Genomic DNA, 25,085 nt, shown 5'->3' with positions numbered 1-25,085 from the left:
TTTAATTTGAAAAATTTATTACAGATAAAAACTAAATTGTCAGATGAATCACAAGTCTACAGTTTTCTAAAGGCCAGTAGTTAACAACTGTCTGGTTCTGCTATGTTGTTCTTTGCTATTAAAAAGAAGTATCAATTACTTCTAATCACAAATGTCCATTTGCTTTAGTATTGAGTCAATTGGACCCATTTATGTAAATCAGATCCTGAAATAAATTCCCTGTATAAAGTGGGATTTCTGTATAATCAAAGTAAATTATTTTGAGGACCATAGTGATGCCCTAAAATATGAGACAGTATATATATGTTTTGATGGGCTATACAAAGCTAGAATATAGAAGGCCAAATCACCTTATGAGGCCCAAAACAAGCTATGCTTACAATCATGCACCAAAAAGAAGTAGAAGTCAACAAACATCTATACAACATGAGCTATGTTTACTTACCTGTAGGAAACGCAAATAAGAAACGCTTACCATGGACTCTTAGAGGACCTATCGGATGAGAATTAGGAAAAGCCATTTGACTATCACTATCATGGAAAGTGTGAGTGATACCTTATTTTTCTTTGGTTTAACCCATTCATGTTCACTGGGATACCTTGTACAATATCTGATGGTTTCCTTTTCCTTCCCAGTTCAACTAATCCTTCTTTCTCAGATATGGAAGGGCTACGCACTTGCTGAAACATTCTAGTATTGCCTTCCCTATTCATTATTCGGAAGCCTTCATCTGGACACTTCTTTCTTAGTCTTGATCCACTTTCTTGCCCTCTTATAGCGTTGTTGTAGGGTTCAGAACCGTACTTCTGAATATGAGGAACTCGGACTCTTGGATTATTCCCTTCACAATATAGTTCTTCTGATGTTTTTCGAAAGGGTCTTACGGAGGTTACATGTGGATTCCATCTCCGACTTTGAGCTTTTGCATTGTCCCATTGTGAGCTTTCCCTATTTCTAAAGCCATCATGTGATGGAGCACTCCAAGTTTCACTTTGACACCAATCATCAGTTGCATCTTCAAGATTAAATTGTCTATCAACAGTATCATATCCCGGGGGATATGAACGATCTATTTCTGAGTATCCTTGCTCACATTGCCCTGTGAGATCAGGATTATACTCACCAGAGTTTTGAACGACAGTCCTTCCTTGAGAGTCTTCATCACTCAAGGAAGATAATTCACAATGGCCACCAGATAAGTCAACAGGATTACCTTTCAATTGGAAACTTCTTCTTGTATCATAAGGTAGCAATCTAATCTCTTCTCCAGCTACAACAAACACGTTTCTCATGGATAGCAACGCAGATACAAACTCTGCATTGGGTAGAGTAGCCACACCAAAATTCCCATCGTAGTCAAGATATCTCACAACAAGCATTTGAACTTCAAGGAGTCCAGTATGAGACAAAGATCTCTCAAACAACTCATTCAAGGTTCCATGAATCAGTCTATAGCTATATCCTTGAGGAAGACCATCAATAAGAATCATGCAATCTCGCTCGTCTGAGTGCAGCCCTGCAGATAGTTCATTCCATATTGCCAAAGGCACTGGTGAAGCACCAACAGATATAATACAATCTGGTTTCTTTGTTGGTTCATCTCCAAATCTTCTTAAAGTCAAACCAATATTTGTAGATGGATCTAAAGATACACTTTTCGCTCTGCTTGGTCTCTCTGTATCTGCAACTTCAGGTACAAAAGGATGAGGGTTTAATATTTCTGAACCATACATTGCTCCTGGACGCACATAGCCTGGAGGGCGAAGTATAGTATATGGTACATTACTATCTCTGCACACAAAAATTTGTGTGTTCTCAATGTATTCATCCATAATAGCATCCACAAATGCCTCTGTGTTGAACTGGAAAAAAGCATAATCCTTTCCTGGCTGAACGTTTACATACTCCAGATATCCTCGTTGATTGCTGTTTCTGGCAATGAAAGGTAAAACCTCACCAAACACTTTCATCACAGAATCAATCTTGAACTCCACTCCACCGGGCGTTACTTCAACATAAAGAGAACGCTGTGGGCATATTGTGCCTTTGTGTCTGGACATAAGAGGAACAGATCTCATATCTCGACAAAGGAACACATCAGGTCCGATCTCCCTTACGAATTCAGGAATTTTCGTGCATTTAAACATGAGTGCATCAGCCATCAATTCACATGTCATCTCTAAATAGGCATCACTGGATTCCGGAAGAAGATAAACGGATGAAACATACTTGAAATCAGTAGGTCCATCAGAGCCTTGCAAAATCTTGGTGAAATAACCCTCAAGATAGTCCTTTTGCCAGCGAAACTTTGGGATATTGCCCACAAAAATCACTCTCGCTGGTCTTAATGGCATATATTCAATCATTGGCCTCACAGAGGTGTAGGTTGCAGTACAGCCTTGAACGTTAAAGTGATATCCATTTACTCCCCATTCAAATACATCTAGCTGATTGACTGAAAGAACAATCTGGGCAACTTTGTCTGCTGCTAATTCTATGAACGCAAAATCTTTTACAGTTTTAATAATTTGTACCTGACCCAGCCTGATAGGAGCAAAATCAAATCTTTCAAGAAATTGTTCCATCAAACCCCGTAGAAGTAGATCCAAGTTTTCAATACCATCTGGTATGCAACCCACAAAAATTGATCTTTCCTTCACAATCTTGATACGATTATTCGGTACCACTGAACCAACATCTGATGACCATCTCCAATTCAGCTGTATTGAATGATTGAATGGAGTACATCCTGAATTAGGCAATAGTGAGTCACAGTCTTGTCTCTGATTGTTGTGTTGATTATGATAACTCATTCCATACTCGTGCATATTATGATGCTGAATATGGTAACCCATTGAATAATCCTGTGCTTCATAGCCTTGCTTATCATAAGCCATATCATACTCACAATGTTCGCTGCATTGATTATCATAAGTTATTACATATTCATGAGGTTTATGGCATTCATTCCCATATGCAGAAGGGTTGTTTTCTGTTAATCTGCCCTCAGGCCCAATATACTGACCAGCAAATTGCTCACCTTCATTCTCCCTTCCCTGTTCAGATGTTTTCCCTGCATTCCAAATTATCCCCGTTCAGAACAAGCCACATTTGATAAGCAAAACACTTTAACAAAGAAAATAATATATCTTTATCACCAATACATAATACAAATCATCAGAAATCTTACCGCTTTCATCATACAGCACAGATGGTACATTATGTGGGAAATAATCCTCTCTTCCAGGGTCGCAGTTAAATGGATTTCTAGGTTTAAATTTAAAGAAACTTTGACCTTGCCTTAAGTGTGAACCTGCATTCTGGTTTACTACACCATACCCAATTCCAGAGTGTCTCACTTGGTGATCATACATGTCTGGAATATTCTCTAGTGCTCTCATGTCACTAGTGTCATTCGGGACACTATCAGAACCCCTATCTTGAGCTTTAGCAAGACTAAATCCTGGAGGTTCATCTGGAAACTCGTTTTCCATCACTGTATACTCTCTTGTGCACTGTCTTGCTATATCATAGGTAGACGCATCATGGTGAGGTGCAGAGTAACCATGCATACTTTCTTGAGATCTCTGATGCATAGAAACTTCTCTCCGTGTATAAACTCTAGATAAACACTGATCATCTTCAAAATTCTTAATTTTGTTCTCAGAACAATCTTCAGATGAATGATCATTATCTATGCGGTTACTGGTGTTCTCCTCTGTAAGGAAATTATCATTCATATGCCCATTCACTGTACATGCGGCATTCTCTAGTTTTGCAATCTGAGAAATACACTGATCTCTTCGTAACTCAGCCAGTCTTGATGATTCAGAGACCAGAGCATTTTTATGATTTGATAATGACAGCTCAACTTTAGCTACAGTTTCGTGACAACTTCCTTTCAATTCATCAAATTTAACACTCTCCACAGTATGTTCTGCATATTTCACTCTACTTTGAGCGGATTTTCGCAGAATTTTCTCCTTGAGAGATAAAGGAATCAGTGTGCCTGAAGTTGATTGATCATGTATAGATGACTGGTAACTTGCCTCTCCTGTCTTCTGTGAAGGATCCTGTATTCCATTTAAACTAGATGACACATTGGAAAACCTAGACTTTAATGATATCTGATCAAACTGCTGCTTCTTTTCCGGTTCAGAAATCCTAATCTCCTTTGCTTCTGCTAAAGCAGCGACTTGTTCCTCTAAGGAATTAGATTTAGTAATACATTGTGATTTCTGATCAACATTATGCATACCATTAGTTTCAGAAATCCTAATTTCATTGACTTGTGCTGGCACAGTGACATGTTTCTCTGAAGTATAAAGCTTTGCTGCGGACAGTGATTTCTGATGCAGATCATGTCTACTTTCAGGTTCAGACGCCCTAATTTCTTGCACTTCTGCTGAATTAGTAACTCGTTTCTCTAAAAGATTAGGTTTTGCTGAGCGTCTTACTCTCTTCACCCGAAGACGTGCTTTCTTGGCCAAATCACCAATCGAAATTGACTCTTTCTGACAAGAAGACCTTCCATTAACTTGAACAAGAGCTTCTAGACCATCTCTATCTCCACCTTCTCCTCCTTTTTCTTCTCTCGGTACATCGGTTGATCTCTCCTTTTCTTCTCCTTCTCCTTCTTCTTCTTCTTCTGCGACTTCCCCTTCCTCAATGCCACAGAGATCGAAAGAAAGGTTTCCCTTTGCTTCTTCTGCGTCGCCTGACGATTTCTTCCATGGATTTCCTTCGGCGTCTTTGCGAAGAGCAGGGGTAACCGGAGATCTAAATCCAGCAGTAGTCTCGATCTCAACAGAAGAAAGATGGGTGTGAACCTGAACGTTCTGGCAAGAAGAAGAAGAAGAAGTGGTTGAAGTAGAAATATCAACCATTGAATCAGAAACTTTGGTTCGATCAAAAGCAGAAAGCATGGTTGATCTGAGCTTTGACGGGGTAGGCTTGCGAAGGAAGACAATGTGGCAGAGAAGCCATGGAAGCTGAGGCCATCGATCCTGCGACTGTCTTAACCCTAAAACCCTTCCCAACCCTAAATGCCAATTCACTTCAGTTTGTACTTCTCTGTGTGTTTTTTTTTTCTCCCCCTTCATATTTTCAGTTTTCTAAAATTACACACAAATATACCCCTGGCATTCATTCAAATTTTGAGGTGATTCTAGCTATCGGCAATGGCTCGGCTCAAGCCTAAACCGAACCTCCAAACCCTTTAAAACGCAATAGGCGATTTGGCGATTCGGTTCGGTTTAGGCTTGAGTGCTCCCTTAACTGGTTTCATCTCAGTTTGGGATTGCTCAAAACAGTTAAACCTAAACCGGTTACCGAGCCGGTTAAGGCTTAATCGGCTTGGCTCAACCGGTTTAGGAATTGGTTCAGTTCAGGTTTGGAAACCCCAAACCGGTTTAAGCTTAACCGGTTTGGTTTAGACATGGCCAAACCGATTAAGTTGAAACCGAATTGTTGTCGATTCCTAGGTAATTCCCTCACCAACGGAAGAGACTCAAATGTGAGCAATTCCTAAACTTTTGAGTTCATTCCCGAGATACCGTCCATATTCTCTCTCATGCATCCTTTAGATGATAGGCCATCGAAGAGACTCACTCAATGGAGCAATGGTACCACATGCTAGCCATCGATGGTGTTAAAGACAACGAAATCTGGCCTCATAAATAATTGACTAGTCAACACTTCGGTCATCAAAGAAACTGAATGGAACAATGGTGCAAGCAATTTGCGGTCCATCGTAAAAAGAACAGAGTCAGGCCTCGTAAATGCCAACCAACTCATGCTTGCCCTTCGATTTGATTAGGTAAAGGACCTTGCATCAATGCCACGCTCTATAGTCAATGCCAAATAACCCATAATTGGGCAGAGATCTCTCTCTCCCTCTTTCTGATCATATTTTATGCTTTCAGTTGATGTTCGACCCAACCCAACGCTGGCACATATATCTCATACTCTCATAGTCACAATGTGCACTCTCATTTGCTACGCTCATCACTAAAGTTCTTGAACATCAATTGTTGCTATTTTAACATATAGTACATGAAAACATCATATTGTTGAGCTTATAGGTCATACTTGACAATAAAATATGTGTGTATAAAACCTGAGATTCTGGAATGAAAAAAGCCATCCATCTCAATCTCTCTGTAATTTTTTGTTGTAGTGCTTTCGTCACCAAGACATTGTCCTACTCTATGAATGAGTAAGTAAAAGCTCATATAGTGCTTGAAGAAATTAAACAACATATGAGGAGTGGATAATAAACAAAAATTGTGTCTTAACTATTGTATCATTGCATCATAGATGTCTAAAACGGGTCATTGACATTATGCAAAGAAACAAAGTATAGACTAAAATAGAGTGCCTCGATTTTCCACTCCTAACCAAATCAATGTGAGATGTTGGGTCGAAATCAACAAGGGTTTTGCCATGGATTTCATGAGAAACATGGGTGTATAATAAGGTTGGTCACTTTCACCTACTTTCTTTGTCTTATGTATACATATAAACCAAAAAATTGGAGACAAGATAATAAATGGAGCAGTTGGGCAACGCATACATAAACCAAAATTTGATTCTTTAGAATCTTATTATAGTATTATATTTTAGCCAATGACCAAAATGTTGATTATCACCATTAATAAAGTTGATACAATCATCCATTACCATGAGCATGCCATTACATGTGCGGGTGGAATTCCTTTAACATGGAATTATATGCAACAAGCAATGGAAGTGGAGACCAAAACTCACATTTAAACACCCATTTAAGAGGGGTGAAGTGTTATTGTCACATTAAATTGTGAACATGTCTCTTACTAAATATAGAATTTGACATGCAAAAATACTGAGGATGAGAAAATGACATGTTCCTTATGCATTCTCCTCCCACTTAGAATGAAGGACATGTGGCCTTGGTGTGTCTAATATATGCCAACATTAGAGAGGTTGTTCATGATAACACAAAAAACATAAGAGGAAAAGCCCTTCGTACACAATGTTGGGTATTTGTTTTGTATGGTTTCTAGAGTGTTGGGCATAAGTTGGTCTCATATGGGAAATGGCTAAGTTCACTCATATACCTAACACTCAATAGCCAATTAAAATTACATACTAGAGTATGTTTTTTTGTTAGCGTTAGGATCCATAGTTTTCCTCCATTAGCCCTGTGGACAATACTTTGTAAAAGCTTGTATTTCTTGTTGGTCAATGGATATGAAAGGGAAAGAACGCCCATGATATATAAAATAGGAAAAGTAAACATACTTTAGGAGACTGTGGGACAAATTTAGGATGGCAATGATTGTTAATTAGGTGACCAATGAACAAGTATTTAAAATTGAACAACATGATAGTGACCCGCCATGCACCATATAAAAAGTTGTCCAAAGCGCACACATCTCTATCATGAACAAAGAGTAAGATTATTTATAATCAGATATGGATTTAACAAAATATAATTTAGATACTTTCTTTTTGTGTTTGTCTTGAATCTTTGCTTATGAATGTTTATGGTTTAATTGGTGTAAGCAACAATAACTTATAGTAATTCAAGTAGCCTTCCTTTTTACATCGAGGCTCTAGTTACATGCAAAGCATTGTTAAGTACATGTTGTACATAATGCACCCACAAGTGATATTAACATCGGTACAAAAGAACACAATACATGATGTTCATGAGACAATGACAATACATAATAGAAGATTGATATTAGTTAGTCCCTTCCAGCAACCTCGCAAGCAGGTGCGATCTGTCCAAAATTGGAAAACTGTGACCATGTTGGGTTCTTATTTTGAATCCCCAAAAACTTACACCACTTTAGGGTTGTAAGAGTATTTTTAGATAGGGGGAAAAAACCTCCTAAAGATGGAAAAAATGCCCCTATAGTCCTAAGTGTGTTCACGCACATCATTGTCCTAAGTGTGTTCACACATTACTATCCTAAATGTGTTCACACACATCACTATCCAAAATATGTCAACAAACCCCCCTTGGGAGTGATGCGGTGAACAAGGAGCTGCCACTCATGGTTAAGCAAGTGCCAAACTATGTGGATAGAGCTGAATCCACAAATGGGATTAGGCCTAAAGCTTTGTGGAAAGCTTCAAACTTCTCCTTTGGAAGAGGTCTGCAATGTTCTCCTACGTGGGCACATAAGCCAAATTGATCTCTCCAACGGAGAACCTTTCCCTGGCATAATGATAATACACCTCAATGTGCTTAGTGCAACCATGGAACACAAGGTTCCTCGCAATTGCCATTGCACTTTGACTGTCAGTGAAGATGGTGGTGGCAGAAGACTGACCAACACCCAAATAAGCTAAAAGACGTCTGAGCCACACACACTCAACTGTAGTTGTGAAAGCTGCCCTATACTCAACCTCATAACTAGAAGTGGCCACAGTAGGCTGCTTCGTGCTCAACCAAAATATGCATGAGCTACCAAGCATGAAGCAAAAACCACTTGTGGACACACGAGTGTCATAACAACCAGCCCAATCAGAGTAAAAACAACATGCAGGTCTGGTGGTAGTGATCCCCCCTTGGGACAAAACAACCCAAGTGATCGGGTACCACTCAAGTAGCAAAAGATGTGCTTAACTGCAGGCTGCCAATGCTTAACTCTTGGGCAATGCATAAATTTACTCATATGAGAGACAACAATTTGAATGTCAGGTCGAGTTATGCATAAGTAAATCAAGTATCCAATTGCCCGCTGATAGAGAACAACATCAAATGCATCTCCAGCATCATGAAGGCTCAAACATAAACCTGTCTCCATGGGAGTGGCAATAGGTTTACAATCTTCAAGGCTAAAATGTTGTAATAATGTGTCGATGTATTTCGATTGACACAAAGCTATTCCACCATCAACTTGCATGAATTGAATGCCCAAATAATGATGTAAATGCCCCAAATCTGACATCTCAAAGGAGGCATGCAAATCAGCCTTAAAGTCAGCAATATGCTTCTCATTGGGACCAGTGAGCAACATATCATCGACATACACAACCATGATCAGAAATACATCATCAATACACTTAACATATAAGGTGCTTTCAGTTGGACTATTCTCAAACCCAAATGCAATCAAATAGGCATGTATCTTTTCATACCAAGAACATGGTGCTTGCTTCAAGCCATATAATGCCTTTTGCAACCTGCACACTTTGTGTTCATGCCCTTTTTGCACAAAACCACGGGGCTGGGATACATACACTTCCTCATGAAGATCACCATTTTAAAATGTTGTTTTAATGTCCAACTGATGTACATTCCAATCACGATGAGTTGCAATTGCACAGATGCTACGAACAATAGTCATACAACCGGTGGGAGCAAAGGTCTCCTCAAAATCAATGCCTTTTTCTTGGGCATAACATTTCGCAACAAGCCTAGCCTTATACCTATCAATTGTTCCATCAGGTTTACTCTTTAGCTTATATACCCACTTAGTGCCAATAGCCTTCTTGCCAGGAGGCAAGTCACATAAATACCATGTACCAGTCTTCATAATAGCATCATATTCTGATTGCATAGCAGCCATCCAATTTTCTGAATTTTGTGCTTCATAAAAAGAAACAGGCTCACTATGATAATTTGAATGAGTACGGTATGATAAAGGAAAATCCAATTGACCGTGTTGCAAAGTCTACAACAGCCATCAAGGCACAACCTTTGCCTCCTCTATATCAACCCTCTCATTAATAAGTGTATCATGTAAGTCTGCATCAGAAATAGAATGATCTGCATCAGAAATGGAATGATTTGCATCATTATGAGTAGCTTCCAAAGGCTGAGAAGGTGTGTTGAGCGAGCAAGCTCAACTGGATCCGGATCGGTTGAATAAGCCTGAGCTGGATCGGCATTCGGAAGGATGGGCCGGATCGGTATCCGGAAACAATCGACTGGATCGGGGAGACGGATTGGAGAGCCGTATTCAAGCGAGAACCGGAAGCTTAGTAGTAGCCTAGACTACTAGGTAATCATTGTCTCGTAGTTAGTGTCAGTCGCACGTAGGAATATTGAAGTACTTGTCAGTACTTTTGTTAGTCCTTTATGGGCTTGTATAAATAGTGCTGTTTAGCACGTTGTATGTACAGAGTTTTAGAGTCATTTTTGAATCTACGTTTACGTTCTGCTCTCTCTGTCTCTCCCGTGTATTAAGCTTCTCCACTAAACCTTCAACTTATTCTTTGTTGCTATCTGGCTAAGTCGGTTTGTCTAATGCTTCTGCACGATAACATTTACATGGTATCAGAGCGCGAGGGTTGAGAACCTATGCAACTGACACTTGCTTTCGTAGACGAACCCTAGAACCCGGTAACAACAGACAAAGAGAAGATATGGACAGAGGAATGGCGAGTTCACTTCCAACAGAAAAGCTCGACCGGAGCAACTACGCGTCCTAGTCATACAAGATGCACCAGTACCTGCTAGGGCATGGATATTGGAGCTTCGTGGAAGGAACGAACGAGGTAGCACCGGAGTCGACACACAGTGACTTCCCGGTATGGAAGGAAGGAGCAAGCCGAGTATTGTACTGCCTCGCGTCCTGTGTGCACAATTAGATGCTCGGCTACATCAAGGATGCAAAGACGCCGGAGGAGACCTAGGGAAATCTGAGGAAGATTTTCGCCGTGAATACCACAACCTGTAAGTTGTAGCTTCGGCAAGAGCTGAACAACATCTGACAAAGAGACATGTCGGTTACGGATTACACCACCAAGATAAGGGAGATTTGCGATGCACTCGAGTCCATCAACGTGACGGTGGACGAAGATGAGATGGTGTTGGGATTTACGGTCCCTCCGGATGGGATGTCCGGAGATGAATGACGGCAAGCCCGGTTACGGTTACGGAGCCGGATGATGAAGACCTCGGCTGCGGAGCCGGATGATGAAGACCCCGGTTCTGGAGCCGGATGATGAAGACCCCGGTTACGGAGCCGGATGATGAAGACCCGGCTACGGAGCCGGATGATGTATACCCGGCTACGGAGCCGGATGATGTATGTACCCGGAGAGAGATCCGGATGCGGGGACATATTTGTGAATATGTTTGCCAAGGGCCCTTGTGGCTATATTTGTAAATAGCCTGAAAGTCATATGTGTATAAATATGACTTAGGGCAAACTGTTTATTGTTGCTGTAAGTTGTTGCTCATTTTCTGTTTTCACTGAGAGGAAGCGAAGTGAGGGCAGCCGAGAGAGAGAGAGAGAGAAACGAAGAGGTCGACGCCTCTGTGTAATACCGCCGCCTGTGGCGAAGACAGCGAGCTCAAGGTCGTCGCCTTGCAGCTCGCCATTGTATATTCCAGTGTATAGTGATAGTTGGAGTTGTGCACTCCCGTGGTTTTTCCCGTTTAGGGTTTTCCACGTAAAACATACTGTGTACTCTTCTCTCTATTGTCTTGGAGCATTTCGTATTCCCTGTTTTCTGTGATTTGATCCTATTACTCGGTTGTGGCCGAGTGCGGTTTTCAACAAACTGGTATCAGAGCGACGGTAACACAGAAAATGGAAGGCGGCGGCAGCGGGCAGCCGGGGATGATGGTGCTGAATGCGCAGAACTACGCCGACTGGAAGATAAAGATGGAGGACCTGCTCATTGTTCGGGACCTGTATGAACCGATCGACAGGTCGGAAATACCCAAGGGGGTACTTGAGACGGAATGGAGGCTTCTGAACCGGAAAGCCGTAGCGACGATCCGACAATATGTCGATGTAAGCGTCCTACAACATGTGGCGAACGACACCAACGCATATGAGATGTGGAAGAAGCTGTCGGGCCTCTACGAGAGGAAGAATGCGTTGAACCGGACCTCCCTGATGAGGAAGATAGTGAATCTCAAGTACCGGGACGGCGAGAGTATGGTGGAACACGTAAGCACGTTCATGGGATTCGTGAACCAGCTTGCGGCGATCAAGTTCCCGTTGGAGGATGCAATGCAAGCCATCATTCTGATGTGTACGTTGCCGGAAAGCTGGGAGAACTTGGTGGTGACTCTCAGCACCTCCTGCACAGAAGATAACTTGTCCTTGCAAACGGTAAAGACAAGTATTTTGAACGAAGAAGCGCGTCGGAGAGATAAAGAACCGGCCTCCGACTCGAAGGCGCTGCTTACCGAATCGGATCGGGGAAGACAATGGAACCGGAGTCCTCAAAGACGGGAGAAGTCGGGGACCCGGTCGCAGTCAAGAGGAAGGCCTACATGCTTCCACTGTGGGAAGCCGGGGCACTTCCGGAAGAATTGTCGGCATTACCGAAAAGACAATGGAGCCGACGACACCGATTCGAAGAAGTCGCCGGAGAGAAACGGTGCATACCGGGGAGCCACGGACCGGAGAGGTCCGGATCGGCGAGGGCAGGACCGGAAAGGAACGACGGCACTCGCGGCAAGTGAAGAAGAAATAATGCTCATTACCGAAGAGAGGGAGCTTAACCTTGCTGGTGAAGAGATGACCTGGGTGGTCGATTCCGGAGCGTCGTTCCACCTGACCCCGGAGAGAAGATACTTCTCATCATACACAGCCGGTGAGCATGGCTGTGTCCGGATGGGAAATGAAGGTACGTGCCGGATTGCCGGCATAGGAGACGTGTGGTTGATGACATCAACCGGATGCAAAATGCTGCTGAAGGATGTCCGACACGTTCCGGAGGTTCGATTGAACCTGATTTCGGCCGGGAGGCTAGACGATGAAGGCTACACAGGTAGCATCCGGAACGGCGTAATGAAGTTCAGCAAGGGGAGCTTGATAGTGGCTCGGGCCCGGAAGGTCAACACACTGTACCTGATGAATTCCCGGCTATGTCCGGAGGAGCTGAACGTGGCAGCCGACACTGCCGGTGAGCTGTGGCACAAGAGGCTGTGCCACATGAGTGAGAAGGGGATGAAGAGGCTTGCAGAAGACAACCTTATTCCAGTGAAGCATGTGCACCTGGAGAAGTGCACCGACTGCCTGGCCGGTAAACAAAACCGGACCTCCTTCCACTCAAGGCCACCAACGAGACGTAGTGCACCATTGGAGCTGGTGCATACTGACGTGTGTCAAGTAGAAACGAAGTCACATGGCGGAGCCCAGTACTTCGTAACATTCATAGATGATCACAGCCGGAAGCTGTGGACGGCACCGTTGAAGACAAAGGACCAAGTATTGTCCGTCTTCAAAGAACTCCACGCGAGAGTGGAAAGGGAATCCGGCAAGAAGCTGAAAGCGATACGAGCGGATAACGGAGGGGAATACCGGGGGCAGTTCGAGGAGTACTGTCGCTCGAAGGGAATCCGGCTCGAGTTTACTGTGCCGAAGACGCCGGAACTGAACGGGCTAGCCGAGAGGATGAACCGGACCATAATGGAGAGGGTCCGGAGTATGCTGGCGCATGCGAAATTACCCAAGGGGTTTTGGGCTGAGGCAATGTCGACGGCGACATACGTGATAAACAGATCACCCTCAGTACCTTTGGATGGAGACACGCCGCAGAGAGTGTGGACCGGTAGGGAAGTATCCTACCGGCATCTGAAGGTGTTCGGGTGTCTCGCATATGTGCATGTGGCAAAGAACCGGAGAGGAAAGCTAGATCCAAAGACCCGGCCATGCATATTCCTCGGTTACGGCAACGACGAGTTCGGCTACCGAGTATGGGACCCAGTCGACTAGAAGATATTCAGGAGTCGAGATATCATCTTCATGGAGGACAAGACACTCACCGACTGGGAGTCGGAGAAGAAGATGAAGAGCTCCAAGTCGACCGGTGAGGATCAACTCTACAAGGAGCAGTCCCGACCGGCAAGAGACCGGTTAGCACTCGAGGATCCGGCCGAAGACGGTGAAGAAACAGAACCGGCCGAAGAAGATGAAAATGATACCGGAACCGGCCCCGATCCCGAAATGGATTCGGATGAAGAAGAATCGGAAGAACCGGTTACCGAAGCTCCGGAACGGAGATATCCTCTAAGAGAGAGAAGGGCCCCCCGGAGATTTCCAGAACCAGAGCACGTGCTGCTAACCGACGAGGGGGAGCCGGAGAGCTTTGAAGAAGCAAAGCATGACACCCATAGCCGCAGGTGGTTAAGTGCCATGCAGGAGGAGATGGATTCCCTGCATGAGAACCACACATATGAACTTGTGGAGTTGCCGAAAGGAAAACGGGCACTCCGTAACAAGTGGGTGTTCAAGCTGAAACCGGGAGATGCCGAAAACCCCCCGAGATACAAAGCCAGGATCGTGGTGAAGGGGTTCCAGCAGAAGAAGGGCGTCGACTTCGACGAGATATTTGCCCCGGTAGTGAAGATGACCTCCATCCGGACGGTGCTGAGCATAGCGGCAAGCATGGACCTCGAGGTAGAACAGATGGACGTGAAGACGGCATTCCTTCACGGTGACCTCGAAGAAGAGATCTACATGCAGCAACCGGAAGGATTCGAGAAGAAAGGAAAGGAGCACCTGGTATGCCGGTTGAAGAAGAGCCTCTACGGTCTGAAGCAGGCTCCCCGGCAATGGTACCGGAAGTTCGACTCCTTCATGACAGACGAAGGGTACCACAAAACGCAGACCGATCACTGCGTGTTTGTGAAGAAGTTCGAAGGAGGAGACTTTCTAATGCTCCTCCTGTACGTGGACGACATGTTGATCGTCGGACGGGACCAGGGCAAGATACGGATGCTAAAGAAAGCACTTCACCGAACCTTCTCAATGAAGGACCTGGGTCCGGCGAGGCAAATACTAGGGATGCATATCATCCGGGACCGGAAGAAGAAGCAGTTGTGGTTGACACAGGAGAAGTACGTGACAAAGGTGCTTCACCGGTTCAACATGTCGGAAGCAAGACCGGTGGGGTCAACACTCCCGGCAAACTGCAAGCTGTCCAGCAAGCAAAGCCCCAAGACAAAGGCTGATAAGGAGGACATGATGAAAGTACCATATGCCTCTGCCGTCGGGAGCTTGATGTACGCGATGGTGTGTACCCGACCGGACATAGGATATGCAGTCGGAGTGGTGAGCCGGTACATGAGCAATCCCGGCAAAGAGCATTGGAACGCGGTCAAATGGATACTCCGATACCTGAAGGGCACGGCAAACATGTGCCTCCGATTCGGCTCCGGTAAGCCCGAACTCGATGGATTTACCGATTCGGATATGTCGGCTGATGCAGATACCAGCCGGTCCACATCAGGGTATGTGATGACGTATGCAGGGGGAGCTGTTTCCTGGCAGTCGAGGCTGCAGAAGACGGTTGCGTTGTCAACCACGGAGGCGGAGTACATGGCGGCTGTTGAAGCCGGCAAGGAAATAATATGGATGAAGGACTTCATTAGAGAGCTCGGTATCCGACAGGAGGAGTACCGACTCTACTGCGACAGTCAGAGTGCCATCCACCTTGCGAAGAACGCGGCCTATCACTCCCGGACGAAGCACATCCAGCGAAGATATCACTAGATCCGGGAAAGGATAGAAGACAAGGAGTTCGTGCTGACGAAGATCCACACGGACGAGAACGGGTCGGATATGCTGACTAAGGTCCTTACACCCGACAAGCTGGAAGCATGGCGGAAGAGGATCGGATTGGAGAGACATCCCATGCCGAAGTGAAGGGGGAGTTTGTTGGGATTTACGGTCCCTCCGGATGGGATGTCCGGAGATGAATGACGGCAAGCCCGGTTACGGTTACGGAGCCGGATGATGAAGACCCCGGTTCTGGAGCCGGATGATGAAGACCCCGGTTACGGAGCCGGATGATGAAGACCCGGCTACGGAGCCGGATGATGTATACCCGGCTACGGAGCCGGATGATGTATGTACCCGGAGAGAGATCCGGATGCGGGGACATATTTGTGAATATGTTTGCCAAGGGCCCTTGTGGCTATATTTGTAAATAGCCTGAAAGTCATATGTGTATAAATATGACTTAGGGCAAACTGTTTATTGTTGCTGTAAGTTGTTGCTCATTTTCTGTTTTCACTGAGAGGAAGCGAAGTGAGGGCAGCCGAGAGAGAGAGAGAGAGAAACGAAGAGGTCGACGCCTCTGTGTAATACCGCCGCCTGTGGCGAAGACAGCGAGCTCAAGGTCGTCGCCTTGCAGCTCGCCATTGTATATTCCAGTGTATAGTGATAGTTGGAGTTGTGCACTCCCGTGGTTTTTCCCGTTTAGGGTTTTCCACGTAAAACATACTGTGTACTCTTCTCTCTATTGTCTTGGAGCATTTCGTATTCCCTGTTTTCTGTGATTTGATCCTATTACTCGGTTGTGGCCGAGTGCGGTTTTCAACAGATGGTACAAATCTGCGTCGGTGGTCTAGCACAAAGGTATGGGCCAATCCGGACAACGATCTGCACTCAGGAGAAACCACCGTCTTTCTTCGACTTGCAATCGATGTTGATGGTCGAAGAATACCACGTGAGTGGGTCAAGGACCACTCAATCGGACGACTGGATGTTGTACATAGAGACAAATCGGCCCCATGGATGTGGTGGACGAGGTGGGTTGGCACTCAATGCAGGTGGCCAACAAGAGCAAGAACGCAGGCACAGAGGTGGTGCCGACACCAGTTCCGGACCCTCCACAAGTAGGGGGAGTCAAAGCAGCACCGGGAACAGGCAAGGAAAGACACGGAATGCTGGTACTGTGGCAAAAAGGGCCACAGGGAAAGCGAGTGCTGAAAGAAACGTGCCGATTCGGACAAATCCGGATCCGGCAAAACCGGTCGGGAGAACCATCAAAGCTTGCACTACACGGAAGGATCGGATGGATCTAGAACCGGGAAAATCGGTAAAGGACCAGCCTTTGTGATGAAGAACAAGGCTAACTCGATGAAGAAGACTACTTCCAAATCGGAGGAAGTATGGTACGTTGATTCCGGAGCATCCAACCACATGACGAGCCATGAAGAGTGGTTCTCCTTTTTGGAGAAGCCGGAACAACCGGGGATTGTCGAAACCGGAGACGACACCCCTCACCCAATTGTGCATGTCATAAAAGTCCCTTTAAGCCATGTCAGACAAAAGGGGAAGCTGATGAATGTACTACACGTTCCGACTATCACAAAGAACCTGGTGTCAGTTGGACAAATCGTCGACCAGGGGATGCAGGTGCGGTTTATGCACCTAGGGTGCTTCATCGAGGAAGAATGCCGGATAATTGCGCAAGGGCGTAGAGAAGGGAGGATGTTCATCCTCAACACCAATGACGTTGGCACCGCCATGTTTGCAAATGGGCAGAAGGTCAAGTCGGACATCGACCTGTGTCACAAGCGGATTGGCCACGTCAACTACTGGAGGCTTCAGGACCTGCAATCGAAACAAGTTGTCTTCGGTTTGCCGAAATTCAATGGTCGGAAGGCCGAAATTTGTGAAGCCTACCAACTCGAGAAGCAACACCGGCTTCCATTACCCACCGAACGAAACCGGAGCCGTAACAAGCTCGATCTAATACATTCAGATGTATGGGGACCGACACAGAACGTTAGTCTTGGTGGGAGTCGATATTTTGTCTCCTTCATCGACGACTAAAGCCGACACACGTGGATCTACCTCATCGAACGGAAGAGCGAAGTGTTTGAATGTTTCCGGAACTTGCAAAGCTTAGTTGAATGGGAAACGGAGAGGAAGGTCAAGTGCTTGTGGTCGGATGGCGGAAAAGAATACTTTTCTGGTCAATTCAACAGTTATTTGCAGCAGAACGGAATTCGGAGAGAATTCAACTGCAGATACACGCCAGAGCAAAATGGTGTGGCCGAAAGGAAAAACCGGTCGATTGTCGACGCGGCAAGGGCAATGTTGGAGGAGAAGAGAATGCCCCAATTCTACTAGGCTGAGGCAGTATGGACGGCCGTTTACATCCAAAACCGGATCGGAGACAAGGTGTCATCACATGAGCTGTATTTCGGGCGGAAGCCGAATTTGAGACACCTTCGGATATTTGGTAGCATAGCATATGTGCATGTACCGGATGAGAAGCGGAAGAAGCTAGATCTGAAGTCGGAGAAATGCATCCTAGTCGGCTACTCGCATGAGCAGAAGGGGTATAAGTGCTATAACCCCCAGACTAAGCAGGTTCGAGTAAGCCGAGATGTCGAGTTTGATGAGACGGTATCATGGTACTCCTTACCGACTCCAACTCCCGACGAAGACCCGATTCCAGAAGATGAGGCTAGTGAGCCCGAGGAGGTCCAGGTAGAAGATGAAGACTTCGACACTCTAGAAGAGAGTCCGATCTCATTCCGGCTCAATGGACTGAATGAGCGGCTGAGTCGAGATGACCAGTCAGATGAAGAACTGGCGAGTAGTGGAGACTCTGCCGTGCTCTCCCCGCGCAAGGAACCGAGGAGACGGTTCACGCGCAAAGAGAAGGGGAAGAAGAAGATGCCAGAATACGAAACTGACAACGTTAAGTCGGATAAGAGATAATCCAACTCCGGAAAGGATGAAGGCAGATCTTCAGGAACGAAGCCTGAACCGGCCAAGAAGGGCCCCAAACCGGGTGATGACAAGTTGCGCTGGTCTTCCCGCATGAAGAACCCCGTTACGTGGTACGGGTACAATGAGTACATGGCGCATCACTATACATACATGACCAAAGTGGCGGAAGTGTGTGAGCCGGAGATCTACGCAGAAGCGGCAAGCCTCATATACTTGACAATCACTCGACCTGACCTCAGTTACCCAGTCGGAGTGATCAACTAGTTCATGTAGAAGCCGATTGTTGAGCACGTTCAGTGCGCACACCAGACACTCTAGTATGTGAGTAGCATGAAGGATCGGGGATTGGTATACCGACATGGTATAACCAAAGAGCTAGTCGGATATACAGATGCCGATTGGGCCGGTGATGGATCGGATCGCCGATCCACCTCTGGTTACATGTTTTCTCTGGGTAGCGCGACTGTTGCGTGGAGCAACAAAAAGCAGCCAACAGTTGCTCTGTCGAGCATTGAGGCTGAATACTGGGGTGCTACCAATGCCACCTGTGAAGCCATCTGGCTTCAACGACTGTTGCGTGACCTTCGGATCGAGGTACTGACCCCAATCTTGATCTATTGTGACAACATGAGCAGCATTCAGCTCACCAAGAACCCTTCATTCCATGCTTGGACAAACCACATAGAAGTGCATTATCACTTTGTTCGTGAGCGGGTCCTAAGCGGTGAAGTTGAACTTTGGTATGTTCCCACGGATCGACAGGTTGCCAACATCTTCACCAAGCCGCTAGGATCGGAAAGTTGCAACACTTCACCGAAATTCTTGGTGTTCAGCATCTCGATGTGCCGCACTTGAGGGGGAGAAAAGGAAAGGGAACGGATGGCACCGGACAAGGAGCCGGAGAGGAAGAAAGAACTAACAAAGGGGGAGACAAAGGGAAAAAGGAAGCCGAGTCGACAAAGGAAGTCAGCACATCCAAACAAGTCGGAGCAAGCGGTAGAGTTAAGAAGGACAGAGCCGACCGGAAGAAGAAGGCCAAGACCCAGACATGGTCTAATGTGGTGAAGGGCTTGAAACTGGAAGACGAGTTGGAGAACACCGACTCGGACAAGAGTGGGAACGAATCAGAGACAACCGATTCGCTTCATCAATTGGATTCGGAGGAGCCAAATCAACTAAAGGCCAAGCAGACACGGACGCAGCGAAAGTTGACACAAACAGGGAGGAACAGACGGGTCGACAAGCGCCTGAGTTGCAACAACGAGGGAGCTGAAATGGGCCTGTTGAGCAGACAAGCCGACCGAGGAGGTCGAGGTGCGTAGAACCAGAAGGGTCGCGACAAACAGGATTGGACTGAACGAGGAGTGTGAGCAAGGTGGAGCAACGCTAGAAGGAGCCGCGTAGAAGAACTGGTTGCCACAGACACTAACACCACGATCCGACCTCAAGTTGAGCTTGAGGGGGAGTGTTGAGCGAGCAAGCTCAACCGGATCCGGATCGGTTGAATAAGCCTGAGCTGGATCGGCATTCGGAAGGATGGGCTGGATCGGTATCTGGAAACAACCGGCCGGATCAGGGAGACGGATTCGAGTGGGAACCGGAAGCCTAGTAGTAGCCTAGACTACTAGGTAATCATTGTCTCGTAGTTAGTGTCAGTCGCACGTAGGAATATTGAAGTACTTGTCAGTACTTTTGTTAGTCCTTTATGGGCTTGTATAAATAGTGCTGTTTAGCACGTTGTATGTACAGAGTTTTAGAGTCATTTTTGAATCTACGTTTACGTTCTGCTCTCTCTGTCTCTCCCGTGTATTTCTCTATTGCTATTCGGCTGAGCCGGTTTGTCTAACGCTTCCGCACGATAACATTTACAAGGTGCCTCAAGTGGGTCAACACTTAATTGTCCACTTGTAAACAAAGGTAACAAAGTGTCATACACATCTTTGGAGCTAACTGATGTCTCCTTCGTACATGAAAGAAGTGGCTGAATTGCATCCTCCACAAAAACAACATCACGGCGAACCAAAATGCGTTTAGATTGTGGATGATATAGACGATAGCCTTTACTTTCAGAACTATATCCTACAAAAATACATTTCACTACTTTATCATCCAATTTTTTGCGTTGTTGTTTAGGCACTAATGCATATGCCAAACAACCAAAAACACGCAAATGAGCAACAGATGGCTTTTGGCCATGCCAAGCTTCATATGGAGTGATAGAGTGTAGTGCTTTAGTGGGACACCTATTAAGTACATATGCTGCACACATGACAACCTCAAGCTAAAAACTATGTGGTAAGGCCTGATTTTTGAGCATACACCTCGCCATTTCCATGAGTGACATGTTCTTTCTTTCAGCAACTCCATTTTGTTGAGGTATATATGACATTGTACACTGATGTTTTATCCCACGTTCAACCAGAAATGCATTAAACTCAGAAGACATATACTCCCCCCCCCCCCGATCAGAATGGAGGGTGCCCATTTTACATGATGACAAATTCTCAGCCAAAGCTAGAAATTGTTTGAAGCACAGAAACACTTCGGACTTTGCCTTCAATGGATATACCCATGCGTGCCAAGAAAATTCATCAATGAAAGTCACGAAGTAAAGATAGTTCCCAAGAGAATGTGTCTACATAGGACCACAAACATCACTATGAACAAGCTGCAATTTTTGTGTAGCTCTAACTGAACCATCTTTTGGAGAGGATGAACGTTGCATTTTGCCCAAAATACAACCTTCACAAACATGCTTCTGAGGTGCCTCAAGTTTGGGCAAGGAGGACACCATTTCAGATTTCTGCAGGTGAAGCAAACTTGCAAAATTCAGATGACCAAAGCGTGCATGCCAAATCTTTGCATCTGAAATAGCCTAAGAATCTTGTATTGCATAGGCTGAATCATTTATAGATCTTTCATAATCTATGAGGTTATACAGACCACGACATAAAATGCCAGAAGCAATAATAACATCCCCATTGGACAAATCATGAACTGTACACCTGTCATCAACAAATTCAATAACCAAGCCAACCTTGGCTAATGCTGAAACTGACAACATATTTTTGTTGATCCCTGGCACAAACAAAGCATCTAACAAGATGAAAGGACTACCATCAGAAGTAGTCAAAATGATCTTACCAACACCCATAACTGGATAAGATGAGTTGTTGGCACATGTGATAGTATTCCCTGTAGGGGCAGGCTCCAATGAAGCGAAGAAATCACACTGCGAGGTAATATGTTTGGTTGCCCCACTGTTGAAGTACCAAACATTTGATTGTACAACAGACATACATTATTGAAGTGAAGATGGGTGAAAACTACAAATAATAGTAAATGCCCATTCTTCATTCTGCACAAGATGTAGACTTAGTTTTTGGTGCAGAAACTTTTGCAACAACGAGTCCTACCTCTTTTTTCTTTGCCTCTTTTACAACCAATTTTGGACAATTCTTTATAATATGATCAATTCCTTTACAATATTTGCAAAATAGTTTTTGTTCTTGCTCTTGTTTTTTTTCATTCACTTGTGAATTATTAGCAAATCTTTCCTTGCTAGCAGAAGAGTTCCATTTACCTTTGCCCTTCTGACTAGTTAAGAAAGCTTGATCTACAACAAGCATAATAGACCCGTTTTGCCTAGACTGATCTTCCTATAACAAAACAGAGACTAGATCCTCGAATGATAAGGCATTGGGATTGCCTTTCATCATTAAACAAAGAGTAGAAGCAAAACTCTGATATGAATCAGGAAGACCATTTAGAATGGTCTGCACAAGTGAACTATCTGATATCATTTCCATCAGCAGAAATTAATTGTTCCTTTAAATATTTGATTTTTGTCAGAAAACTTTCCATAGAATCACCTTCATTCATGTGATCGCTCTCCAATTGTTTTCGGAGATAAGCAACACGAGCCTCATTTCTTTCTTGGCACAAAGTGGTAAGAGTATCCCAAGCATCCTTTGCTGTCTTACAAGAGTGAATATGGGGAATAATGGCACGTTTCATAGACAAAGCTATCAAAGCATGTGCCTGAGCATCTCTACCATCCCAATGAAGTTGCTCTGCAGTTGGTACAATAGAAACTGTAGCATGGGCATGAACAGGATGATCAACATCCTCAACAGAATCAGTACCATTTGCATTTGTGTTCTCAACAACAAGACATTTTTCAGCCCCTTGAACCACATTCCACAACCCCTTTGCTACTAATACATGGCGCATCATATAAGCCCAATAAGGGTAATTTGTTCCATCCAGTTTATCCTCAACAGCAAGGATTCGAAATACATCGTTGTTCTCAGCCATGGCCGTGGACTGAACACGTTTTGATGTAAAAAAATGAACTACTGAATGAATAAAAGGGAATAACGTACCTCTTTGACTTGAAAGATGAACAAGCGAAGAGAAAAGGGAAGCAAATCTGATTTCTGAGGGTTGTAAGAATGTCTTGGAAGACTCAAGGAGGCTTTTTCTAGGATTGAATCGACTTGGAAGTAGAAAAAAAAAACACAACTGAAACTACGTAGAGGAAGAAAACACGCAGAAATTTGTTTTTTCAACAACAGAAAAATGCCACAGATGGCACAGACGGACTGCGTATGAGAGCCGTTGCGTTGTTGCTCAAATGTTGCTTTTTAGCTCTGATACCATTGTTGGGTTCTTATTTTGAATCCCCAAAAACTTACACCACTTTAGGGTTGTAAGAGTATTTTTAGACAGGGGGAAAAATCCTCCTAAAGAGGGAAAAAATGCCGCTATAGTCCTAAGTGTGTTCACACACATCATTGTCCTAAGTGTGTTTACACATTACTGTCCTAAATGTGTTCACACACATCATTATCCAAAATATGTCAACAAACCACAATAACATTATGGGCATTATGGAAATATTGATGTAACCGACTTTATGATGGGGTAGACATTCATCTCTCAGATGTGATGTTTGAGATATGGGAGAACTTGCTAGCAGTAGTCCGTGGCCAGTATGACAATATGCAGGGTCCCTAGATACTGTGAACAAGAAAAGGAAAAAGCTTCTTCACTTATGGAAAAAGGTGCCCTTGTTTACAATGCCAACTCAAGAGTCTCAATGGCAATATCGACTTCCATGGACTCTTTCTTGAATATCAACAAATGTAACCTTGTATTTTACATCATTGTATAGGAAAAGTTGTAACCTCCTTGGTAGCTAGGTTCAAGTTGTAGCCTTCGGGCATTTTGTTCTTAATACTATTGAAGAAAATCTTTTATAAAAAGAAGAAGTGATATCAACATCGGTACAAAAGAACACAAGTGTGGGATCAAGAGAGAAGAGAGGAAGACTCATAAAGTATAATAAAGGTAAGCCTTAGGGTTTCTCCAATGTGAAAGGGAACAAAGTCTTGTTGTAAACAACTATAAAAGTTACTTTTTGACATTTTTAGTTTTTTGTTAATCTCGCTGTTTTTTCAAGCCTTCAAGCTAGAGATCTTTATCTCTATCATATTTTTAGAGAGACTAATATTTTTAAGTGCTCTTGGAGCAAAACCCTAATATCTCCTTCTATTGTATTTAAGTTGGAAATCTTAATAAATCGAAGTGTGATTATTCTCTATAGTCATATTGGTTTTATTTGTTTATATTGTTTAATGCTTAAGCCTTAATGAGCCATTGGTTAGACTCTTGGTAATGTTAGTGTTCGCTTAGTTTAGGTATGCAAGGTTCACAACTTGAGAATGCGTGACAACCACTTTGACTTTGTCATTAATCGGGAATATGACGATCTAAATTCCTTGACAAAACAATCTCGACACTTTGGCATAACTCCATTGACACAAAGATATGCACTCGGGTGCGAAAAAATGTGCATTTGGTGCAAACAAGTCGTGCACTCTTTGTATTGTTGCTGTTACGGGCATGGCCATTTAATATCCCATGGTGAGAATTTACCGTAGTATTCTATACACGTGGATAAGTGTAAGGGTTAAATGGTCATGCCCGTAACAGTTGCTACTACGGACTTGCAGATGGTTGCTAAAAGAAATTGATGAGCTTTTCATAAGCTCATGATGAAAACCTCTTGCAAAGAGAAGGAGCAAGAAGGCAAGAACAAGGACACATTGGACATCTTAATAAGTATTGAGAGAGTCTATACTAAGGAGTTTAGACGTCTTAAGGGTAGGGTTTATTGTTTTGTTAGTGTGTTTTTTGATTTGTTATATTTGTTACACTTGCGTGTTCCTCTAGTAGCTTTGATGTGAATCATTTTCCCTATACATGGGCACTTTTTACTCTAGTGCTGGCTAGAGGTTTTTTCCCCATGTTACCACATACATGAGTCACTCATATGTGGTGGTACTTAGTACTTAGGGATATATATTTCAGCTCCTATTTTTTTAGGAACATTCATCAATAGAGAGCTATTTCAGCCATTGCCTTCCTTGTGTGAGTGCTTCTTTCTTTGAGCTTCTTGTGTGTTTCCCACTCTTCCTCACATACCCAACAGTGGTATCAGAGCCAAGTTCTTCATCCTCTCCATCTTCGGTTGTCCGCATCGCGGTGTCGCGGCACGCGCGCACTTTTCATTGTGCAAATCAACTTCCGAATATAGAGAAGTGTATTTCAGCACTTGGAGCGCATTTTTCTTGTTCTTTGGTAAA

General features: G+C 44.3%; 1 protein-coding gene across 1 annotated transcript; it reads right to left on the bottom strand.

The window, feature by feature from the left end:
* Positions 1-92: 92 nt before the first annotated feature.
* On the bottom strand, positions 93-9,564 carry LOC147861528 (uncharacterized). Its single transcript, XM_087322403.1, has 5 exons — positions 9,292-9,564; positions 8,731-9,222; positions 8,228-8,425; positions 3,192-5,115; positions 93-3,074 (listed from the first exon to the last, which is right to left on the bottom strand). The coding sequence occupies exons 1-5, from the start codon at positions 9,562-9,564 to the stop codon at positions 535-537; spliced, it is 5,427 nt and encodes a 1,808-aa protein (XP_087178529.1). The 3' UTR covers positions 93-534.
* Between the last annotated feature and the right edge of the window lie 15,521 nt (positions 9,565-25,085).

The sequence above is a fragment of the Azolla caroliniana genome, unplaced genomic scaffold (assembly GCF_043228905.1).
Source record: "Azolla caroliniana isolate FFs.n. ecotype wild unplaced genomic scaffold, voAzoCaro1.0.p SCAF_7, whole genome shotgun sequence".
NCBI lineage: Eukaryota > Viridiplantae > Streptophyta > Polypodiopsida > Salviniales > Salviniaceae > Azolla > Azolla caroliniana.
The sequence above is the reverse complement of the archived record's forward strand: the minus strand, read 5'-3'. Positions and strand labels throughout refer to the sequence as shown.

Coding starts and splice junctions, on each gene's coding strand:
- LOC147861528 (XM_087322403.1), bottom strand. CDS start 9,564: ATGGCTGCTATGCAATCAGAATATGATGCTATTATGAAGACTGGTACA. Junction 9,223..9,291: donor CAACTCATCGTGATTGGAAT/GTACATCAGTTG, acceptor TATGTATCCCAG/CCCCGTGGTTTTGTGCAAAA. Junction 3,075..3,191: donor TGTGCTGTATGATGAAAGCG/GTAAGATTTCTG, acceptor TTTGGAATGCAG/GGAAAACATCTGAACAGGGA.